Source organism: Artibeus jamaicensis, unplaced genomic scaffold (assembly GCF_021234435.1).
Source record: "Artibeus jamaicensis isolate MK-2021 breed Jamaican fruit bat unplaced genomic scaffold, CSHL_Jam_final contig_3152, whole genome shotgun sequence".
Classification (NCBI taxonomy): domain Eukaryota; kingdom Metazoa; phylum Chordata; class Mammalia; order Chiroptera; family Phyllostomidae; genus Artibeus; species Artibeus jamaicensis.
The window spans coordinates 2,283,516-2,304,538 of NW_026521729.1; the positions used below are offsets into that span (position 1 = coordinate 2,283,516).

General features: G+C 56.6%; 1 protein-coding gene across 3 annotated transcripts in view; it reads right to left on the reverse strand.

Moving 5' to 3' along the window:
- Positions 1 to 21,023, reverse strand: part of GNAO1 (G protein subunit alpha o1) — a 128,326-nt gene that overhangs the window by 30,935 nt on the left and 76,368 nt on the right. For all 3 annotated transcript variants that reach the window (XM_037141530.2, XM_053663257.1, XM_037141531.2), the window contains one exon: positions 20,354 to 20,495. In XM_037141530.2, the coding sequence (XP_036997425.1) occupies positions 20,354 to 20,495 (142 nt within the window). The remainder of the gene's footprint in view (positions 1 to 20,353; positions 20,496 to 21,023) is intronic.

Below are 21,023 nucleotides of genomic sequence, written 5' to 3' on the forward strand. Positions count from 1 at the left end.
GAGGCTGCCTCTTCCTTGAGTCTGGGAGGGAGGGAGCAGGCCCTCTCTACCTGGTGGGCCTTACAGGTTCCTCAGAGGGGGAAGACCCCTCCCAGGAGGTCCTACTTCTATAGCACCAGGGGAGACTTGGGTGGGAGGGTGCCCGGGACCAGCCCAGGCCAGAGCGCTCCCTGAGAGTGCTGCCAAGATGGGCCGGGGTGGACAAAAGCTCACTCTCTAAGGACAAGGCCACCGCCTCAATTAGCTGTCCTCCCAGGAGCAGCTCCACCGCCGATCCCCTAAAAGGCGCAGCAGGCTGCCAAGGGCTGCGGCCCCCCACGGGCCCCAAGCCTTTGCTCCAGCCGGGCCACATTGTCCCCACAGGCCCCACGCTGCTCCTTTCAGTCCCTTTGCTGGCCAGCAGTAGGCCGTGCCTTTGAAGTCGGGCCTTCTGTTCCAATTGAAACTTTGCTCAGGACCGAAATTAGAGAGGCCGCATACTCAGCTTGCAATTTAAAATGCCACTCGGGTCTTCCCTAAACAATCCCCCCCTTTAAAATGTCATCTTAATTAGATGGAGCCTGGTTTCGTGTTTTCTGAATTTCAAGGTAATTTCTCTAGGACATTTCCCTCCTTGTAGTTATTTTTATCTTCAGCACGAGGTGGAGGGGACGTCTGAGGCTGACCTGCGGGTCTGCAGACACCTCGACCTGAGAGCAGGTTGAGGCTGTCTGCCCTCGGGCTCTGGAGGCTGGGAACACCGGGGTCTGAGGGGCGTGGGGGTGCTCTCCTGCATTTCATTCCACATGACGCTGTGGGGCCTCTCACTCCTCTAGGGGAGCCTGGGCGTGCCTGGCCAGCACCCCAACTTCCTTCCACTGCCCCCTTGCTCACTCAGTTTGCCACTCTCTTCCCCACTGGCTGCCCTGCCCTGACGGCTGGAGGAGACAGTCCCTAAGTGCGGGCCACTAGGGACCCCGCATCATCACCGCTGAAGCACGCAGGGAAGGTTTCCAGTTGTCTTTCTTTTGCTTTTTAAGATTTTATTTATTTATTTAGAGATGGAGAAGGGAGGGAGAGGGAGAGAAACAGCGATTGGTTTCCTCTCACACATCCCCCAACAGGGGACTGGTCCTGCAACCCAAGCATGTGCCCTGACTCGGAATCGAACCAGTGAAACTCAAAATTCACGTGTTGAAGCCCTAACTGCCAGTACACGGCAATGTGACTGTGTTTGGAGACAGGGCCTTTGAAGAGGTCATGAAATTAAGACGAGGTCATCAGGGCGGGCCTATTCCACGAGGACCGATGTTTTTATAAGAGGAGATTGGGCCACAGGCAGAGGGAAGACCACGTGGACAGACCAGGAGGAGACAGCCGTCTACCAGCAGAGGCCTCCGGAGAATCGCTCTCTCGGGACACCTCAGTCTCGGACTCCAGCCTCCAGAACCTCGAGAAGATCAACTCCTGTTGTCGGAGCTGCGCAGCCTGTGGTCCTTAGTTATGGCAGCCCTGCAAATGGATGCAGCCCTCAGTGGGGCTCTCCCTGGGCCTCGGAGTCGGGGTTCGCTCCCCATCACTCTATCTCCAAGGCTGTGTAGGGTCTGGATCCTACCTCCCCTTCAACTTCGACCTGCAGCACCTTGCCTTCACTTGCCAGCTACCCTGTTCCTTTTCTAGGCTTTGCACCTACTTGACAAGCTCATTCCCACCTCAGGGCCTTTGCACTGGCTTGTCTTGCCACCAAACATCTCTGTGAGATCGGCTCCTTATTTTTCCAGGCTCACTTTAAATAAAACCCCAGACGGAAATTCCTCCCGGACAGCACCCCTCCCCCATCTAAAGCAGGTTCCCCCCCCCTCCCCGCTTCCCCGCTGATTCCATGTCAGCTTTCATTTAATAGCACCTACCACAAGGTGTAATTAGATCTGCTTATTTCCTCATAGATTAAAATATCTTAACTTGTCTCTTCCTAGGGAGAGTGTGAGGTCTGCGAGGGCAGGACCTGTGTCCACTTCGTTGATGATAGTAATTCACTCACAAGGTGCTGCTTGTGGAATGAAAAGACGCGATGGGCGGATTCTAGGCCTTACGTTGAGGTGAGCACCGAGCGCCATCTCCTAGTCGTGGGAAGGCGGGCCAACACCAGGGCGAGCCTTCAGGAAGCAGAGGAGAGCCTGCCCAGAGCTTGTGCCCACGGCCTCTGCTCAGCCTAGCGGGAGGAAGCCCGGGAGTGCTGGGTTACAGGGCAGCTCTGTCAGGAGACAAGCTGAGCCTCCCAAGGCTGCCCTGGGTGCCCTGGAGCAACTGGAGAAGAGGGTGCTCTCCCTGGCACCCTGCCTGTGTGCAAACGCGGGCAGGGGAACAGGGACAGACAGGGACAGACCAGCTCCCTGGTCTGAGGTGGGTGGTTAGTGACGTTCTGAAACCGCGTCATGCACATATAGGGCAGTTTGCAGGGGTGGGGGGACTTGTATTATCTAATTCCAGACCCTCTAATATTCCTTTTAAGAGTCTGTCTTTGCAATGTCATAAATGAAAATGGAATAAAGAACAGGAACTACAGGAAAGTGGAGAATGTTTGCCTTCACTTAAAAAAAAAAAGCAGCCCTGACCAGTGTGGCTCAGTTGGTTGGAGCGTTGCCCCATAAACTAAAGGGTTGTGGGTTCTATTCCCAATCAGGGCACATACCTGGGTCCCAGGTCGGGGCAATATATATAGTGATATAAATATCTATCTATCTATCTATCTATCTATCTATCTATCTATCTATCTATCTATTATATCACTTGCATTTAAAAGAAAAGGACCCGAGAAATGGACTATTGAGCCCAACTCTGTAATTAAGCCCACATGGGCTCCCCCCGCAGCGGGTGGGATGAACCAGTCTTCTCTTGTTACAAATGATGGAGAGGAAAGCCAGCCTCCAAAAAGTTAAAACATGATGTTAAGTTCAATGCATCTAATATAGCCCTTATTTTGAACAATTAAAACTTTCATTAACAGAAAATCAGGGCCTCCCTGAGCCCACCGAACAAATGGCAAACATCGCCAGTATGTTGGCTTGAAGAGGGACCTGTCATTTACCTGCCCGGGGTGGCCACAGGTCTTGGCCTGCCCGGGGGACAAGACTGGGATCCGGAGAGAGGATTTCGGAGAGGATTGAAGAGAACACAGGTGTCCACCATGGTGGGCAAAGAACCTGAGAATCAAGTTGGGGGGGCGGGACGAGGGGCTCGTGAAGTCCCCGTTGCAGGACCACTGCCTGCCCCACGAGGGGGGCGCCAAGCGTGGCTCTCACCGTCTCCTAGGGAGCCTTTCCCGGTCTCTCCGCTGGACCCTGAGCCCCTGCATCAGTCTCTCCCTTGTGTCCAGGACCCACCAGCAGACACAGCTGGTGCTCAGCCAGCACTTGCTGAATGAATGAACTCAGAAGGGAAAGAGCCTAAAAGCACTGCATCTGGGGGTTAGAAGCCTTGGGGGCAATACAGGTGGTCTCTCCTCTGTGGCCTTCCAGGGCACCTCCCTGTCAGGCTCTGTGATGTGAGGGAGCTGCACTGGGTAGACCAGAGACACGGGCTGGCTTCAGCCCGAGGGCCCACCCTGACCTACTGCACTGGCTGCCCAGAGTGCTGGCTTCCCCACGGGGTCCCGGAGGCCAGGCTCAGTGACGGAGCCACAGCGATGCTGGGATAGGGGCTGGTGGTCAGTAGTGGCACCCAAGCCACAGCTGTGCCACTCTTTGGATCTGACCATCTCCGAGGTCACCGCTGGCCATCACACGTGGTGACGTTCCAACAAGCATTCAAACACTAAGAGTCAGGAGGACCTCTCCTGCCCCAGGGGGTGAAACTCTACCCCAGGTGTCAGCACCCAAGATGCCAACTCAGGCTCGGCCTCCTCTGGGATGGTCTCCCCACCCCCCTTCCCATGTCAGGTCTACATAGAGAGCCATGGCACCTGGACGGCACCTTCAGAAAACACAGGAGGGGCACCCCTGGGCACACCTGTCATCTGAGAGTCTCTGCTCTGGGAAGGCTTTGCCCCAGCTCCACACCTGGCTCCCCTCTTGAGGTCCCACATCGGGCCCTGAATGGCACCAGTTAGTTGCCAAGTAGGCGCCTGGGCGTCAGTCTTGAAAACAAGCCTCTGATCGTTCCATGCGAGGCAGGAGCTGTGTCCCCCCCCAGTGCGCCCCACTCCAGCCATGGGACGGGATGGAGCTGGGCACACCACATGTGAAACCATCTGGAAGGGGCAGAGGTCGTGGTCCGCGGCTGCTTACAGCTCCTGCGGCCCTTCTCCACGGACCCTGCTCACTGACCTCGGAGGTCCTGCCTCAGACCGGGGGGCAGTCCCAGAGAGGGTGCCAACTGGCACGTGAGCTGAGGTTGGGGGCAAGACGGCGCGCTCGGGGTGTGTGTGGGGGGCTCGTCACCGCACCTCATTCTCCCAGAAGAATTTTAGGTGGAATTAAAAAAAAATATTTTGTTTATTTTAGGTGAAGTTATTTATAGACAGAGAATAAGTCCCCCCCCCCCCACGATTCATTCAATTAATTATAAAGCAGCTGCTTTTAATAATTTGGGACATGTAAGAAAAGGGAAGTGCCAGGGCAAGCCGTGAATATCAAGTTGGGGACATAGGTCGGGTAAGCACTCAGCTCGGTGGTGAAATCAGTAAATGGGCTTCAGGGCCCGACAGCAGGCAGGCTGACGGGCGGGCCGAGCCTTTTCTTTCTGGGGTTGCAGCCCCCAAATTCCTAATCGGGAGGCTGGCCCACGTAAAACACGGGGCTCTGAAAGGCTTTGAAGGCGCACGATTTGTTCTGATCATCTGGGTCAGCTGGGCTGGCTTCTCCCAGTGAATAATGAGCCCGACCAAGTGGCTTGCGGGACTATTTCCGCCCCGTTGAAGATCTGTTCCTGCACTGTTTCCACTGTGTGGAAGAGGCCACTCTGCTCGTGCCCAGGCAAGTCCAGTGCTCTTCTGAAATGCTGCACCCACATAAATACAAATGTGTTTCCATCCCCGAGGCTTCCGTTCCCGGAGGGAGGCGTTCCAAAATCATTTGAGGAGTTATTCGATAGGCCCAGTGGACAGCTTATTGGAAAAAGTGACTCAGTGACAGGAAAGAAAGGATAAAAGGAGGAGCTGGGAGAGACCAGGGAAGAAAGGAAAGCGAGGAGAGGAGGGCCCTCTGGGGGTGGGTGGAGCTGGCCCAGGAGCTCTCAGAGGCCCCTTCTGAAAAGGCTTCTATTTGAGAGAATAGGAAGCAGCTGATTGGAGGAAGCAGGCCCTGGCCCCTCCTCCCCAGAGAGGACCTATCTCCACGGAGGAGCCAGGAAGGCTTTCTTTCTCCCGTGGAGCGTGGAGCGTCCCAGGAAGGGTAGCCGGCCCCACGCCAGCACTGAGGGCTTCACCTGGAGCGTGGAGGTGAGAACATTCCCCTGCCTCCTGGGCTCTGAGCCTTGCTTGGGCTGCCGACCTGTCAGGCAGGCCTGGTCTGGGTCCTGGCTCTGCCGCTTGTCTGCTGTGTGACCATGGGCAAGTCACTCGATCATTCTGAACCTCGGCTTCCTTCTCTGTAAAACAAGCATAACCCCACTCCCTAGTTCACAGGGAACGGCAAGCTTTCCCACCCTTCAGTCCTTTCTGTTCTGCTTTCATAATTTCTGCCCAGTCTGTACACGACCTCTGGCCTTCTGTGCATAATATATGTTTCTTTCATTTGACTCAAAAAAAAAAGTCAAACCCTACACTTTGGTCTTGTTCTAATATCTGGGCAATCAAGGGCCAGATGGACTCCGGTTAAAGTAAACGCGCCGCCACCAAGAGGAAGGGTGTCACTCAGGATAAGAGCAAGGAACACCGGCGTCTGGCCCAGGGCCTGGCCTGCGTGTGCTCCGTGCACGGGGACTTGCTGGCGCCCTGCTATCGCCATGGCCACCTGGGCAGTGCAGGTGGAGGGGGCGACAGTGGGTCCGCCCAGGTACCTGCTTCAGGAACCCTTCCCCCGCTGGGCACCAATGCCCTTCCTGCCAAAGCCTGGGTCCGGCCTGGTGTCCCCCTTCCCCTGTTCCCCCCTTCCCACACCACCTCCTGTCTGCACATACTAAAAAACTGTCCTACACGGAGATAACTTAAAAAAACCTGTTTAGTTCTCCATAAAGGAGGGAACCGCCCTCCTGCGCCCAGCACAGCTGCACACGTGTTTCCCATCCTTTCCCCCAACGCAGCAAAACCTGAATTTCTAAGGAGGGAGAACGCACTCTACCCGGCACGGCCTGGTTATTTGTCAAGTCTGCCTAGATGACTAACCCGGAATTTCCTAATTACAACGCCACCAGGAAGCTCTAACAGTTTCTTTAAAAAATAAAACCAAAAACAAACAAGCAAAAAAGGTGAAACAACCCAAATTCAAATCTACAAAAAATGCTCACCTTATTAAACACACACACAAGCAAGCAAGCCAATCAGAGAAGTGGGTGCACAGCGCCCGAGGCCTCTGTGTGCAGAGAAAGCAGACTTCTGATGGACTCAGAAGTCTCAGGTCCAAGTACAGAATCTGCACTCGGCACCAGTGGGACGCTGGGCAAAGAACTTGGCCTCTCTGAGCCTCGGTCACCTCTTCTCTGCAACTGGGGGTGAAGGTGGGCCCACTGTGGGGCTGCCGTGCGTGTGAAGGGCAGGCCGTGAGTGCTAGTCAGGTGCACGGCACCACAGGGACCCCCAAGGGGTGAATGTTTTCTGGGGAGAGGGGTCACTTTGGGGCGGAGCCTTGACTCCGCTGAAAAGCAGGTGGAATTTACCTGACCCCCACCCCAACCTCATGTCCTTTCCTAAAGGCTGTTTTCTCAGTCAGATGACGGCAAATTCCCACTGGGAGACGCTTCTCCCTCCAGGGAGAATCAGCAGTACTTGAACCAGGATTCCTGGAGACCTAAAGGCCTTTAAAACCCAAAGGGCTCCATCTCCATGCGGGGCATTTTCTATATCGGGGAGGCCAGTGTGAGTGCGGCTCCAGCTCCACCCTCGGATAATATGTCCCTTGTAGGGAGTTCTGGGGTGGTGACAGCTTCCAAAGAACCGGGTTCTCTCACTTTATTCCTGGAGAAGAAACTCGGCTCCCAGAACCCTGCAGATTCCGACAGGAGCCCAGTCAGGCCCCAGCACAGGCTCTGCACAGTTTCCCAGAAGCGTCCAAAAACGTCCGCTGCTTTGGCTGGAGACAAGGTTTTGCTGTCTGGCCCCACCTGCCCTGGGCCCTCGCTGCTGGGGCCCAGCAGGCTCTGGGGAGAGGTGACTGTCGGGGCGGAGGAACCGCCTGGGGGGCTGTACTTGTCTGACCCCTTGATCCTCGGGCTCAGCGTCGGCAGCTGCATCCTTGGGTGGGGGCCGGCAGCGGCCAGAGCCCAGACGCAGAGCGGTGGCAAGCCACCCCTGTCTGCCTGTTCGTGCAGCGACCTTGAACGCAGCCTTGTTGGGGCACTCCAGCCCCGCTCTGCATGGGGAACAAACCCTTCTGCCTTCCAGACTGAAGGGCTTTGTCTAGCTGAGCTCCATTCTGGAGCCCCTCACCCTGGCAACGGGTCTTTGGGGGATTTACATTTCATGCATCACAACGGGAACAAGCCATTCAGCAAATTGGGGGGGAACCCCAGAACACAAAATCAATATGCCCCCCCCACCCCCAACAAGAGCACAGCCACAGAACAAAATAGAATCAACAACGAAAATTTCCCACAAGTCCATTTGGCCTTGGCTGGCAATCAGCCAAAGGGGAATTCAAACTTAATCAAACTTTCATGTCTCCCTTGCAAAGCTCAGGAAATCAGTAATTGGTTTTTTAATTGAGTTTTCTGATCACGTATCAAAGGAATGGGTCCTGCCAAAGGCCGAGGCATGGCCTGTCTCCAGTGAGGACGGCCAGGGCGGCTCTGAAGGTGGGGGCGGCGCTGACTGCTGGTGGGCTAAGAATAGAGCCTGCTATTTATACCCAGAGGACTGGTGACAGCCGAGCCCTGCCCTGACCGAGGGGTCCCCCAAACACTCACGGCAGGAGCCCTGTGTTTCGGATTTCTTTAGCAGTGGTGGCTGCCGCATGCGGGGTAGAGGATGGGGGCGGCGGGGCCGTAGGCAGGGGGACGTGGTTGGCAGCGCTGGGGAAGCAGGGGGGCCTGCCGGGGCAGCGGCCTGAGCTGAGATGGGAAGGGGTTGGGTCCATTTTGGAACAGGGCGTGGGACACAGGAGGGGCAGGAGTCCCAGGTTTTCGGCCTGAGTAACTTGGAGGAAGGCGGTTGTTAGAGACATAAAGAAGGCAGCTAGGAGAAGCCAGCTCTGTGTGGCCTGGTTTGGTGGCCCGGGTGGGGGCTCGGAGTGCCACTGGGTACAGCTCAGCTTTTCTGTGCCCTCGCTTGGCACTTCACAGTTGTCATCTCATGTAATCTGCACAGCGGCCCGAGGAGATGATTACTTATTGTCCCCATTTCACATGCCAGGAGAGTGAGACTCAGGGGGCAGAGGTGAAGCCGTGGAGCTGGGCCTCGGACCCGGGACTCCCAGACCCCAGAGTCCACTAGCTCACCTCTCATGGCGCACCACCGCTTTCCCTGCAGAGAAAGACACCGCAGAGCCAAACCAAAATAACTAGAAAGGGTCCCCGACACTCAGGTGGGAGCGTGAGAGGCATCACATCAACATGCATTAGTCAATCCACTTAAACACGTTCCTGGTAAAGGTGAGCCACGAACGAGAAAATACCCACAATACATGTGTCTGACGGCAAAAAATCCGCACAATGCATTAATAAAAAGGCGAACAACCCATTAGAAGAACAGAACAGAAGATGTGAACAGGTACTTTACAAGAGAAGATACAGGACCAAAAGGCACATTCAAAGTTGCTGAATATCAACTGTCATCAGGGAAATGCAAATGAGAAGCACCGTGGAATGGCACTGCGTGCACACGGGAGGAGCTAACACGAAAGGGACAGCGCCAAGTGCCAGTGACAGCGTGGGACAGCAGGGGCTCTCATGCGTCCCGAACAGCACGACCACTTTGGAGAGCAGTCTGGGCACTTCTCACCAAGTTAACACACACGCTCACCATGTGACCTAGGAATTCCACTCCTGGGTGTCTACCAAGAGAAGTGACAACGTATGTCCCCACGATACCCTGCGCACTGGTGTTCCAGAGCCATTATTCATAGTGACCGTAGAATGGGAAGAACTCCAATGCCCACCACAGATGAACAAATGGTCCGCACTTGGGGTGCGTCTGAAGCTTGGTCGCTGTACAGGACCTGGGCATTTTGCAAAGAGACAACAGCAAGGATCTACTGCCAGGCAGAGGACCTGGGAGGGGCAGCGTTTGGAGACACCTAGGGTCACTCCAGCGTGGATTATTTTTGTTTGTTTGCCCCCCTGTGGACAAGAGCATTTTGACTTTTCTTCTTGAGATCACAGCTAGACATTTCCCCAAACCCCTCACAGTCAGGGGTGGCCGAGTTCTGGCCAGTGGAGTGTGCCCCGGCCCCGCACACTCCCCTGACGGCCTTCCCTTTGTCCTCCTTCCTCTGTCTGCTGGGCTGATGCCAGGAGTCCAGCAGGAGACCCTGAGGGCGGGGGGCTGCAAAGCCAGAGATCAGAGGGAAGGAGCTGGCTCCCGAGCCCACGCACGCCCCAGAGCACCCACCCTCCACCTTTCCCTCTGCCCTGTGCGGTGACCGGGAACCACTCCTGTACTGAGTGGAGCCATTGAGATTGTGGGGTGTTCGTTACAGCTGGGGAGGGCGGGCGTGTCCTGGAGTGTCAATGCACTTCTGTTGCTGCCGCTTTGGGACTTAGTCCTAGGGAGGCACCAACACTTTCTTGGTACTTTTTAATGACAGGGGGCCCTCCCAGAGCAGACATTTACCCTACAGGACTGCAGGGGTAGACTTGTTGTCCACGAGCCATGTACAGTCAGACACACCAAGAGCCAATCCTGGCTCTGTTTCATCCACAGGGCAGACAAAATACCAGCATCTCTTGAAGCTGTTCTGAGGAGGCCGTGGGCTGGAGCCTGCAAAGCCTCGCCCGTGCCGGTGAGTGCTCAGTGGTCTTCAGACACTGATCAAACATCCCTACACACACTTTTGGGAATGCGACAAGGCCCCAGAGTGAGCCCCAGGGCTCCGAGAGTGTCCGGACCAAAGGCCTAGCCTGGTTTGGGGGGTGGGCGGGAAAGACTTCCCAGAGGGGCTCAGTGGAGCCCAGTTATGTGGGGGGTAGGGGGAGGGTGTTTCCTGCAGAGTCTGCGGTGCCCACAAAGCCCTGGGGTGGCGAGGTTGCAGCATTTACAGCTTCAGAAGCAGACCCTGGGCAGGAGCACAGACCTGGGCTGCGCCAAGGGCCCCACTAGGGCTCCTAAGCTGGGGATCAGACATGCATTTGTATGCATTTGTAAAGGCTCACGCTGGCTCTTGTCCAGAATGAAGATAATGGGGGAGCAAGCGTGCTGCAGCTGTCTGGGGGTTTGACCAGGGCGGGGAGAGCACTACGAGGGTCTGCTGGGTACTCAGTGGCAGTGCCTCCTGCTGTTCTGAGCCCCAGGTGTCCCGAGGGCGCCCTGGGACCTCTGCCTCTGTGCTCCAGGCTTGGATCACTGAAACATGTGCACCAGGCTTGCCACGGTGCCCAAAGGTATCACACCCCACGCCCAGCCTGATCCCTATGCACTGCTGCCTCACGATCATCGAGCAAACGGCTCCTGAAATCCACCTTCCCTCTCCCCACCACCCAGGGAGCCTTCTGGGTTGATCAGACGGAACCTGACAGCTTCACGCGGCCGGTCATCTCCCCGTGCCACCCCGAGACATGGTTACCCTTGACACAGATGCAGCAATGGCAGCACTTGACAGTGTTTTTCTGCCTGATTTCATGGCGTTGTCCCCACGGCTCAGTGGTCCATCGGGCTGGCCCACGCCCATATGTACCCTGGGGTGGCGGGCGGTGGGGGGATGCACAGAGGGCCCCTCCAGTGTGGCCGCCTCAGGTGCTCACTGACTGTGGGCTGTCCCGACATCGGTCCCCTCGTGGAGACCATTCAGTCTGTGGGCACAGGCCCTGCCTCTGAAATTTGCATTTCCTTTTCTTTTGGATACAAAGGATGAGCCCTGTGTTGGGCAATCACCTAAACTTAGCAACTAAGTTCTGCCAGAAGAATTGATAGACCTTTCTGGAATTTATAGAACTGAAATGGAGGGGGTGGGTGGAGGGGGGATCTTAGAAGCCAGCTGGTTCCTCTGTAGGACCCTGCAGGACAAGGGGCTTGTCTGAGGTCATACAGCCAGAGGGAGCTGGGCTGGCCTTGGAGCTGCGGCCTGTTGCTCCTCTGGGTCAGGGTGGGCTCCTTGGCAGGTGAGAGTTCTGGGGGGAAAGTCCCATCCCCGTTGATGCTGAGTTCGGGGACCCCAGGAAGAACCGCCAGAGCCAGAGCCACAGTGAGGGAAGGCCGGCCTCATACTGGCCTTGCTCCCCACCCACAGGGCCACGTGGCCGATGAGATCAGGACTGGTGGGTTGCTCCTGCTGCCCCCCACCCATTTTACCCAATAGGAATGAGCCTCCTTTGAGAGGGCACACCTGACTCTCCCCTTCCCACCCAGCCTGGAAACCACCAGGACTCGGTGCCCGAGGGGGTGCTCTGGGCTTGCTTCCTGACACGCTCTTGACAGTGACAATGGAGCCATCTTTCTACCCACTTGTCCCTGTGGCTAGCAAGCCCCCAGGAGCCAGGGAAGAGCACTGAATAAACCTCAACCAGGGCAGACCAGGCCTCGTGGCTCTGTTAGCACCGTGGCCTCACCCGCCGACAGATTGGGCAACCATGCTGTGACATTGGAGTCCCTGGCTCTGGCCTCAGATCCGAGCTCTTGGACTTGATTCTGGGTTGGGGGGTTGGGGTGGGAGTTATCTGGGGGTCAGGGTACTTTACCATCCAGGTGCACAATGCAGACCCTGGAAACAGCAGGGCCCAGGTCCCCAGCAGCCTCCTGGTGCTGGGAGAGTGCCTTCCTCTCCTTGGCCAGTTCTCACCAGGGGGACCAGCTGGTCTCTGCACCAGGCAGGGAAGTGGGACAGGAAGGAGAAAGGAAGACAGAGGGCTGGGAAAGAAGGGGGAGGGGGCGCGTCCACTGAGCTGGAAAAGCTGGGCCTAATTTGGCAGTGAGCTATTTCAGGACTGTGCCCTGGGGACCTCAGACCAGAGATACTGCGGGAGGGGAGTCTGGCAGCGCAAACGCTCCTAGTGCGCGTCTGCTCACGGGGTGGCCGTGCTCCCGGGCTGACCAGTGAGGGAGGGCGGTGAGAGGCCCAGACTCGGAGAGCTGGGCCATGTGTGCCAGCTGTCTGGGCCAGGAAGGGCCCGTGGAGGTCCACGGCAGCACCGTGTTCATGCCGTGTTTGGAGGAGCATGCCGCATTGCCAGCGCTCCCCGTCCATGTGTTTGGTTGGTTATCATAAGTACACAATCATCCCTATTTTACAGCTGAGGAAACTGAGGCCAGGGCTGGGGGTTGAGGGAGTAGAGGTCAGAGTACCCAGAAAGGGCTGAAGTCAGGGGCTGGGCTGGGGGGTGGGGTAGCAGCAGCTCTCCGGGTGTGCTGAGCCCGGAACCAGAACCCAAACCAACACCAACAGGTAATTCCGCCTGGGGAATTCGCTCTCATCCCAGGAGCCCCTTGGCCAATCAGAACGCTGCATTCTCCTAGTCACAGTGACTGCTTTACGGACCAGTTTGTGATCCAGCTGGGGCGGGGGAGAGAGTGGCTGCCCGGGGAAGAGACCACGCAGGCACACCTGGCTGCTCCTAGGCCGCTCCCAGGTCAGGTGTGGCGGGAGGGAGCAAAGAACTCACCGCTACCACCACTGCCTTTCGAGGTGAGGGGGCGACTTTGTGGAGACTAAGGTGAAGACCACACGGTGGGACAGAGTGAGGAGATGAAGAGAAGTCAGGGATGGCACCTAACTTCTGCTGAATCAAGCCTCACCTGAAGCTGTACCTCTGAACTTCTTAATCGATGGGCCAGGTTAGTTTTCTTCCACAAGCCATTCTATTACTTGCAACCCAAAGTGTCCTAGCTCACCCATTTAGAGGGGTCTTTGGCAGGGATAGGAGACCCCTGAGGGCTGGCCTGCAGATAAAGGGGGAGGAGGCTGAGTCCAGTGAAGGATGAATGTGTGTGGCGGTGGGAGGGGCAGACAGGGGCTGTCAGGGTGTGGTGCCACCTGCCCCCGTCCCCCCCAGAGCAGGGTGTCTGGGCTGGGGGGCCCAGACGCCACCTTAGCCCTCCACTGCATCAGGCCTGTGACTCACGCGCAGAGCTGCGAGAAGCCCTGGGAGTTAAGGAGCCGCGCTCTCCAGCCGGGATGTGATCTCTGCCCGGGCTCCAGAGCCCTGTGTCCTTTTGCCTTCGTATCCAACCCTGCTTCACTGTGCACAGGCTGCCAGGGCGCGGGTGCTCAGACGTATTCGTGAAATGACTGACCGACTGAGCAGGGGAAAGGGAGGCCCCACGTTGGCCGGGCGGGGCGAGGCAGCCCGGTGTGAGGCAGAGAGAGTTGACCTGTGACTCAGAAAACCGCACGTCCCAGTGCCGAGCTGCCACGTCCTCCCCCGAGTAAGTCCCTGTCCTATTCGGGCCACGTGGGGCCTATTTCAGCCCATCTGCAAAACGGAGCTGCAGAACTGGATGGTCTTCAGTGGTGGAGTTTCAAGCTATATTAATTAATCTGGGCAGGCACGGGGACAAGGCAGGGCTGGGCCCGGGCTGCGGAGCTGGAGAGCCCTGGCCCCGGCACATGGCAGGTGTACGCGCCGCTGCCCAGCAGAAGCCCCCTCCTGGCCTCAAGTTTGGGCACTGGAGCAGGAGGCCTTCACTGGTCACCTCCCCTGGCCCCTCATCAGATCTGCCAACCATCGCCGTGGCTTCATGGGCAGACACAGGCCAGAGAGTGAGCTTGTTTCTATGGGTTTCAGAAGCCCCACAAAGCGCAGGACCAACAGCGGACATGGCACCACAGCATTTTCCCGACCGAAGAACAGAGAGCACTCTGAGTTCCCCTGTGTGACTCAAACGCAGAGATTTCTTTTACCGGAAGAGATGCAGTGACGTTGGGGAACTCAGTGTGAGATACGATTCCACCTCCCCAAAGAGCTGTCACCTGCACTCAAGTGGGGCAGAGGGTGGGGCAGCTCCAGTGAAGCCCCTCGGAGGAGCCCCGGGGCAGAAATCCCGGCCAGGGCGGACCCTGATCCCTGTTCAGGTCAGCGACCCTGGGCAGCCAATGAAGGGCCTTGTTGCTTCCATATCCCACCTGCAGAAATGCACATAAAACCCCACCCATTCCTCACTCAATTGCTGCGAGAATAATCAGCCAGTGTTTTAGGAGTCTTAATCATTTTAAACAAATAATGAAAAGGGCAGGAGCTGATGTGCGCTGGGAACTTTCTGGGTGTCAGGCACTGTCCTAAGCCCTTTACATGCTTGTCTCCTTCATTCTTACAGCCCGTGAACGAGGAGGGTGCGAGGGTTGGGCCCATTACATAGACAGAACCACTGAGGGCTGAGGAAGGTCGATAGTTTATCCAGGGCCAGGCACGGGTGGTAGGAGTGAGAACTGCACACAGGCCCCTACTTCTTGGGTCAGGCATTGCACTGGACGAGTAAGAGCTACATTTTAGCCTTCAAGGACTTTTTAATTCAGTGAGAGAAACACGCATATGTACCGACTGAAATGTAAAAACAGGTGAAAAAAATGTAAACAGGAGTACCTCACACCAGTTCAAGGCATGAGTTCTTCGCCCCATCCTATTAGCTAACAATATATTCTACACATACAAGTACATACACCCTTATGTGTCTATGTATGTGTGTGTGCACGAACATCCACTGACGTGGGATGGGATGGTTCATAGACGTTCTAAGTGGACCTTCTAACCCCGTAATGGTCCAGTCCCCCATCTTTCTCCCAGCATCTGTTTGGAACAGTTCAGCCAGACCTGCGTTTCTGTGATGCAGGTGTGTAGCCTGGGCTGGGGAAGGAGGAAGGGGTAAGGACTCAGCTTTGAAAGGCTCAGGTGGTTTACAGAATGATGAGCTGGAGAGTGGGAGGGAGGGAAGGAGGAAAGCAGCTAGAGAAGGAGGGAGGAGGAGAGAAAGGGAGGGAAGAAGGAGAGGGGAGCGAAGGAGAGATGGAGGGAGAGGAAGCAAGAGGGACGAAGAGGTGAAGAAAGGCAGGGAGGGGGAGGAAGAGGGGACCCTCTTATCCGTAGAGTGAAAAAGGAGGGAGGGATAAGGTGGGAGAGGGTCTCTGGGGAACCTGGGAAGGGGGACAGATGAGGCGGTGGTGGGGGACAGACCCGAGGCAGGCGGAAAGGCTACCTGGGAAAAGCAGTGGGCGTGGTCCTTCGGGTCCCTTTCCATACTTTCAGAGACTTCGCGAAAATATGGATTCTTTTAATGATTTAATGTTTTACCTGACTGTGCCTCCTGAGGTGGGACTCTGCTCTGGACCCAAACCACGGGGACAGCAGTTTCATTAGCAGTAGGCCCCTGTACTGCATTCGAACCTATTTTGTACAGCATGGCCTTGGGCAAGTCACTTGTAAAACGGGGCGACAGTAGCACCCACTGCTCAGGGACCTGTTAGTGTTAATAATTGAATTCATGTACCGGTTTAAAGCAGGCCCCGGACCGTAAAAACGAACAGCCGAGTCTGTCTACCTGGGGACCCCTCCACCTGGGAACCCGCTGGGCTGAAGGCTCATGTGCGTGTTTGGCCCCATCTCCTGGCTTTTACCTTGTTCCCAGTCCTCCAGGCTGGTCCCACCACAGTGCCAGTTTCCTGACCCTTAGCCCTCTGCCCCCGTCGCCAGTCCCTAGTCCCTTTTTCTCCTGTCACTGCACCACTCAGCTGCGCTCAGCTCCAGCCCCCTTGAGACCCTGGTGCGTGGTCAGTCACCATGGCCTCCCAGCCTGCGTCCCCACCCACCTTTGGTCTCTCCCCGCACTGGCCCGTCCCACGCATGCCAATATGCTAGTTTCCTAAGCTCGCTTTTAGCCATCCCTCCCTCAAAATTTCTCGATGGCTGCCTACCCTCACAGGCTAAAGCCCAAAGTCCTGGGCCTTCTTTCCAAGGCCCACCCGACCTGGACCTCAGGGATCGTCCAGCTTTCCCACACCTGGCCCTCATCCCAAGCCTCTTTTCTGGCCACTGGCCTCCTCTGTCAACCAAATCTCCTTTAGTCACCGCCAACCCACTTCTCTGCTTCTGGTCCCTTTCCCTGCCCACACCTGCCAAGCCATACCTGTTTCAAGGTCAGTTCCAGCCTCACCTCCTCCAAGAAGCCCTTTCTGACCATCCTGTGGAACGAGCGAGCTCATTCAGCCTCTGAGTCCTGTCTGAGATGACCAGCTCCTTAAAGGCCCCATCTCACATACCTTTGAATCTTTACACAGGGCTTAGCCCAAAGCCTGCACATAGTAGGCACTCAACCAACATCATTTAGTGATGAAATTACAAGTCTTTTCCTCTCTCTCTCTCTCTCTCTCTCTTTTTTTAACCTGAGAACTGGAAGAATTAGGTTATTCCACTCAAGGGGTTACTTTCGAAGACCTACTATGTGCTGGGCACTGTGCTGGCCGTAGGGGTGAGGAGGTGACCCAAAGATGAATGACTCAGGCCTTGAGCAGACGAAGGCCGTAAATGATAAAGGAATTCTTATTCTTGGCCCCACGGTGGGCTCTGTGTGTTCCAGAGTCCCCTGGATTGCACGCAGAGTCTCACGTGGGAATGCAGGTGCTGCTCTGGAGAGGAGGCCCGTGGCTTTCGTTGCCTGCTCACGTGGGTTTTGACCCTAACGTGTAAGGGTCGCTGCTCTAAGGAAAGGGTAGCACAGGCAACCACTCTTCACACCGGCGCAAGGACGCATGCCCAGTGGAGGAAGCATGGAGCTGAGTTTTGCAGTCCAGGGGAGGGAGGGGAATCTTCCTAGAAGGCGGGGGCGGGGGGCGCTGAGCTGCCCTGTACTGAGTGGGGGGGCCCGGTGGGAAGAGAAGAAGAGAGGGGCATTAGAGAGGGTGCTGCCGGAGACAAGGACTGGGGGGCTGGGAGGGTCCAGTGTCTCCGGGGAAGGGTCTGTGGTCAGGTGAGGTTGGGGCCTGGAGTGGGACAGCCCCAGACTGGTGGGGGGTCCCTGCTGCCTGCCCCACATGAAGGCTCTTTCTGGCGTGGGCTCCCGCACAGTCCCGTGGCCTCAGGTGAGTCTACAGTACAGAGAGGCCGAGGGAGAGGTCAGTCCGTCCTCCTTCCACTGGGGGCTGGAGCAGGTGGCGGGCCAGTTGCCAGGATGAGTGAGGGACAGTTTGTTCTAATGGGGTACAACAAGGAAAGTTCTAGATGCTTCTTTGAGTGCAGAGTCCAAAGCTGGCTGGCCCGAGCAGGCACTGGGTGCAGGGCTGTCCTCTGTCAGACACCCCGTGATGGGTGGGGGAACTGTGGCAGCGGAAGCCAAGAGAAGGAAGGAGATCTTTTCTTTAGAGACCAGGACACCCAACTGGGCCTGCTCGGCATGGGCAGTTCTCCCAACATCCCAACTGCAGGCCCTGGGTGGGCAGACCTGAGAGAGGAGTTGGAGAACCAGCCCTCGGGTCGGGGCACCTGGGCACCGGTACATGCCGGCTGCAGGTGGAAGAGCTGGAGGGTGTCCCACACCCCGGGGCCCCTCCCCTGCCGCAGAATGCAGTTCAGGTTGAACAGAAGCTTCCTCTCCTCCAGCACGCCAACCTCACCCCTTGTTCATGGCCTCGGTGTTTGCTTGGAACCTCTGTCCCCTCATTCTCCAGCTGCTGGCTATTTCTCACATTCAGCTTTATCACAAATATCCCTTCTGGGGTTCTGGGAACCTTCCCTGGCTACCGAGTCCACAGTACCTGTCCCCCTCCCCCACAGACAGATATGAGGGGGTTCCTGTGCCCAGCTCCCCAGACTGCAAATCTGCACCTTCTCCAGCTGCCCAGCTCACTTTGGCCCGAGTCTTGCACAAGCGTTCCTTCCCTGCCCCTCACAGGTGACATGACACGGATGGAGGTGCCCACGTGCCTGGAGGCCTTTGCCAGCCTGGAAGATTGTGCCATCCTGGGGATGGGTCAGGGACCTGCCACGATGCCATCTGCTGTGGCAGAGCTGGGCTCCAGCTCCTTGGGGTCCAGCGGGTTCTCCACAGAGAACCCCTCTCCCCTCTCTGCTCTCCGCTCTCCTTCTCCCTCTCCACTGTGGCCGTCCCTGACCTCCTGGTTGAGGGCCGTCTGGGCTGGGAAACCACACAGGGGAGGAACGGCCCCCGACACCCGCGGAGCCCTGCAGCCTAAAGCCCTTAATATATTACATTCCCAGTCATCTCTCTGTCCAGGATAAAATGGAGAAAAAAATCGCACAGGAACAATTACTGTTTTCCAAACCAAAGAAGAAGAGCATTCCAAAGTCACAAGGACTCTTCTGGGTAACGGTCAGGGCAGGAGGTTTGGGGGAGGCTGGGTTGGTTGGGGAGTGGGCAGGAGGGTGACCGTACACACTCTCGGAAGTTCTCAAAGGCCGTGTGTGTGTGTGTGTGTGTGTGTGTGTGTGTGTGTGCGCGCGCGCGGGGGGCGGGGGGCGCTGTGGACACCCGAGCCTTTTGCACTGTCCACGTTCTGGGTAAATGAGACTCAGGCCCTATGCTCTCTCTTTGGCTAAAAGGTAGACAGAAAGCAAAGGTCCTGGGGCCTGGCCCAGGTCTGAAGATCAGCCCAGGCATTGCCTGCTATGGGCATGAATGCCTGAGTTAGTTAAAATGAGTTAATGCATGTAAAGTGCTTAGTGCAGTGCCTGGCAGCTAGTAGGTGCTCAATAAGTGGTAACTTACCACTGTGGCCATTGCTGCTGAAATGAGTGAAGCCTTATGACCACCTTGGCTGCTGTGATGATCTGAGTAGGTATTTGCTGACCGTCTGTTTTCTCCGGGCATCGCTCCTGCTGTGCTCATTCCATGGCTCCAGCAGCCAGCACAACACCCAGTTCACTGGGCGTCCTCGGCCAATGCTTACAGGAAACAAGGCCGTAGAACCAGCAGCGCCCCTCTCTCCACAGGCCCTGGCTCCCTGACCCACGCCAGAGCCAGTGCCCTGGGGGAGAAGGGCTTCCTCTGCAGAGCCAGCTTACAGACTCTCTCCTGGAGGGGCAGGGACAGGCCCTCCTGCCAGTGCCCCGTGTCAACATCCTCGGCTGGCCTTGGACACGCTCAGCCAATCTGTCTGTGCCTAGAGGGCCCAATGCCTGAGCTGGGATGACTCTTTACTGTCATTCTAATTAGAATTTGGTGCATAAAATACTGAGTTTTACATCTGAAGCTATCTGTCACAGATGATTCATCTGACCCAGAGAAGGTGAGGACAGTGACGGGTGATTGTTAGCAGAGCCAGGACATGTGTAAAAGGCACAAGCAAGTCACACAGTAATCAGAGACTGGGGCGCTCCATCCACAGGCTCCACGTCGGGCCCTAGCGCTTGGAGGCCCCCACCCGCTCCCCCTCCACGCTCTGCAGGGTCACCGGCGGAGGGATGCTGGGATCCGGAATCCCACCGGGGGACAAGAGCCGCTTCTGGATAGAACCCTCTGATGCCATTTCCCGCTCCCGCCTTGAATTTAGTGTTGACAGTGTAGCTGTATAGAGTTCGGTTTCACAGTCAGTGTGGATGCTGGCAAATGAAAGGCTTTTATATACTTTCTCCATCCACCACTTATCGGATGCTGGGGAACTCAAGTGAAAAACAGTCTCTGTTCTAAGACATCCACTTCCCACAGGAAGGGGGCCCTTGGGTCCTCAGAGTCACCCCTGAGAGGCAGAAAACGCACAGAAGGAAGAGAGAGTCAATCCTCATGGCTGCCCCGCTGCACCCCCAACCAGGGCACAAAGAGCTCGCCTAAGGAGGGGAGGGTTGTTAGATTGAAGAAATATTTTCTCTGTACAATGCTGTGAGAATCCCAACTTAGGACAGTCACCAACCCTTTCTCATCTGCAAACTTTCTCTGCCACGCAAAGCCCTGGCATCGCGTGGCTGTCATCTTCGCTGGCGACCTCGCTGGGAAGGCTGCCCGTCAGTGAGGCCCCTGTCGGCACTGGCCAGGTTTGGGCTGACGTACTGGTTCAGTGGGGGACCAGCCTGCTGTCTCATCAACAGCACCTTCTCCCTCGTTCCCGCCAGGCTGCCCGGCATCATCAGGACGACACAATAGGGCACCGAGACAGGGTCCCTCCTGGCTGCGCCCCAGGGCTCAGCGGCCTACCTTTCTCTCCTTGTCACCGTATTCGATGCCCAGAGTGTCCATGGCCCGGACGATGGCTGCCAGGGACTGGATGGTGTTGCTGTAGACGACAGGCTTGTACTGTTTCACGTCTTCTCCAGAGAAGCCATCTTCATGGATAATCCTAGAGGAGAGAAGCACACAGATGACAGGTGATGAGCGCACCGTCCTTCTGCGGCACCTTGAGCACCAGGAGGGCGCAGCCCCGGGCCAGCCTCCCGGCTGAGCCGGCTGAGGGCTGGGTCCCACGTGGGGGCAGCATTCCTGAGCTGCTGCATTAGTGCCATGAGATCTAAGGAAAAGTCTACCCGAATTACTGAAAATTAACCCAAAACCCAGAACGGTGGGAAAAAGAAACGCAGTGTTTGTATGTTCCCTATGTCTGCATGAAAGAAACACCAGTTAATAAGGTGTTGATAATACTCTAAAGCACCTAGAACCAGGAGGACACGTACTACGTACTCCACCGATGCTAGCCATTAGTATTTGCAAGCAACGCTTGGGAGGGTGTGGCCGACGACCCACCGCATGAAGCCTGCGAAGGGAAACTCTCCTTCCTTTCACAGGAGGTAAGAGGACGCGCTCAGAGTGGACCATCTTCACCTCTGACTACGGAGCAGTCAGCAGGAGGGTCCCGCCTGCTCTTCCACCC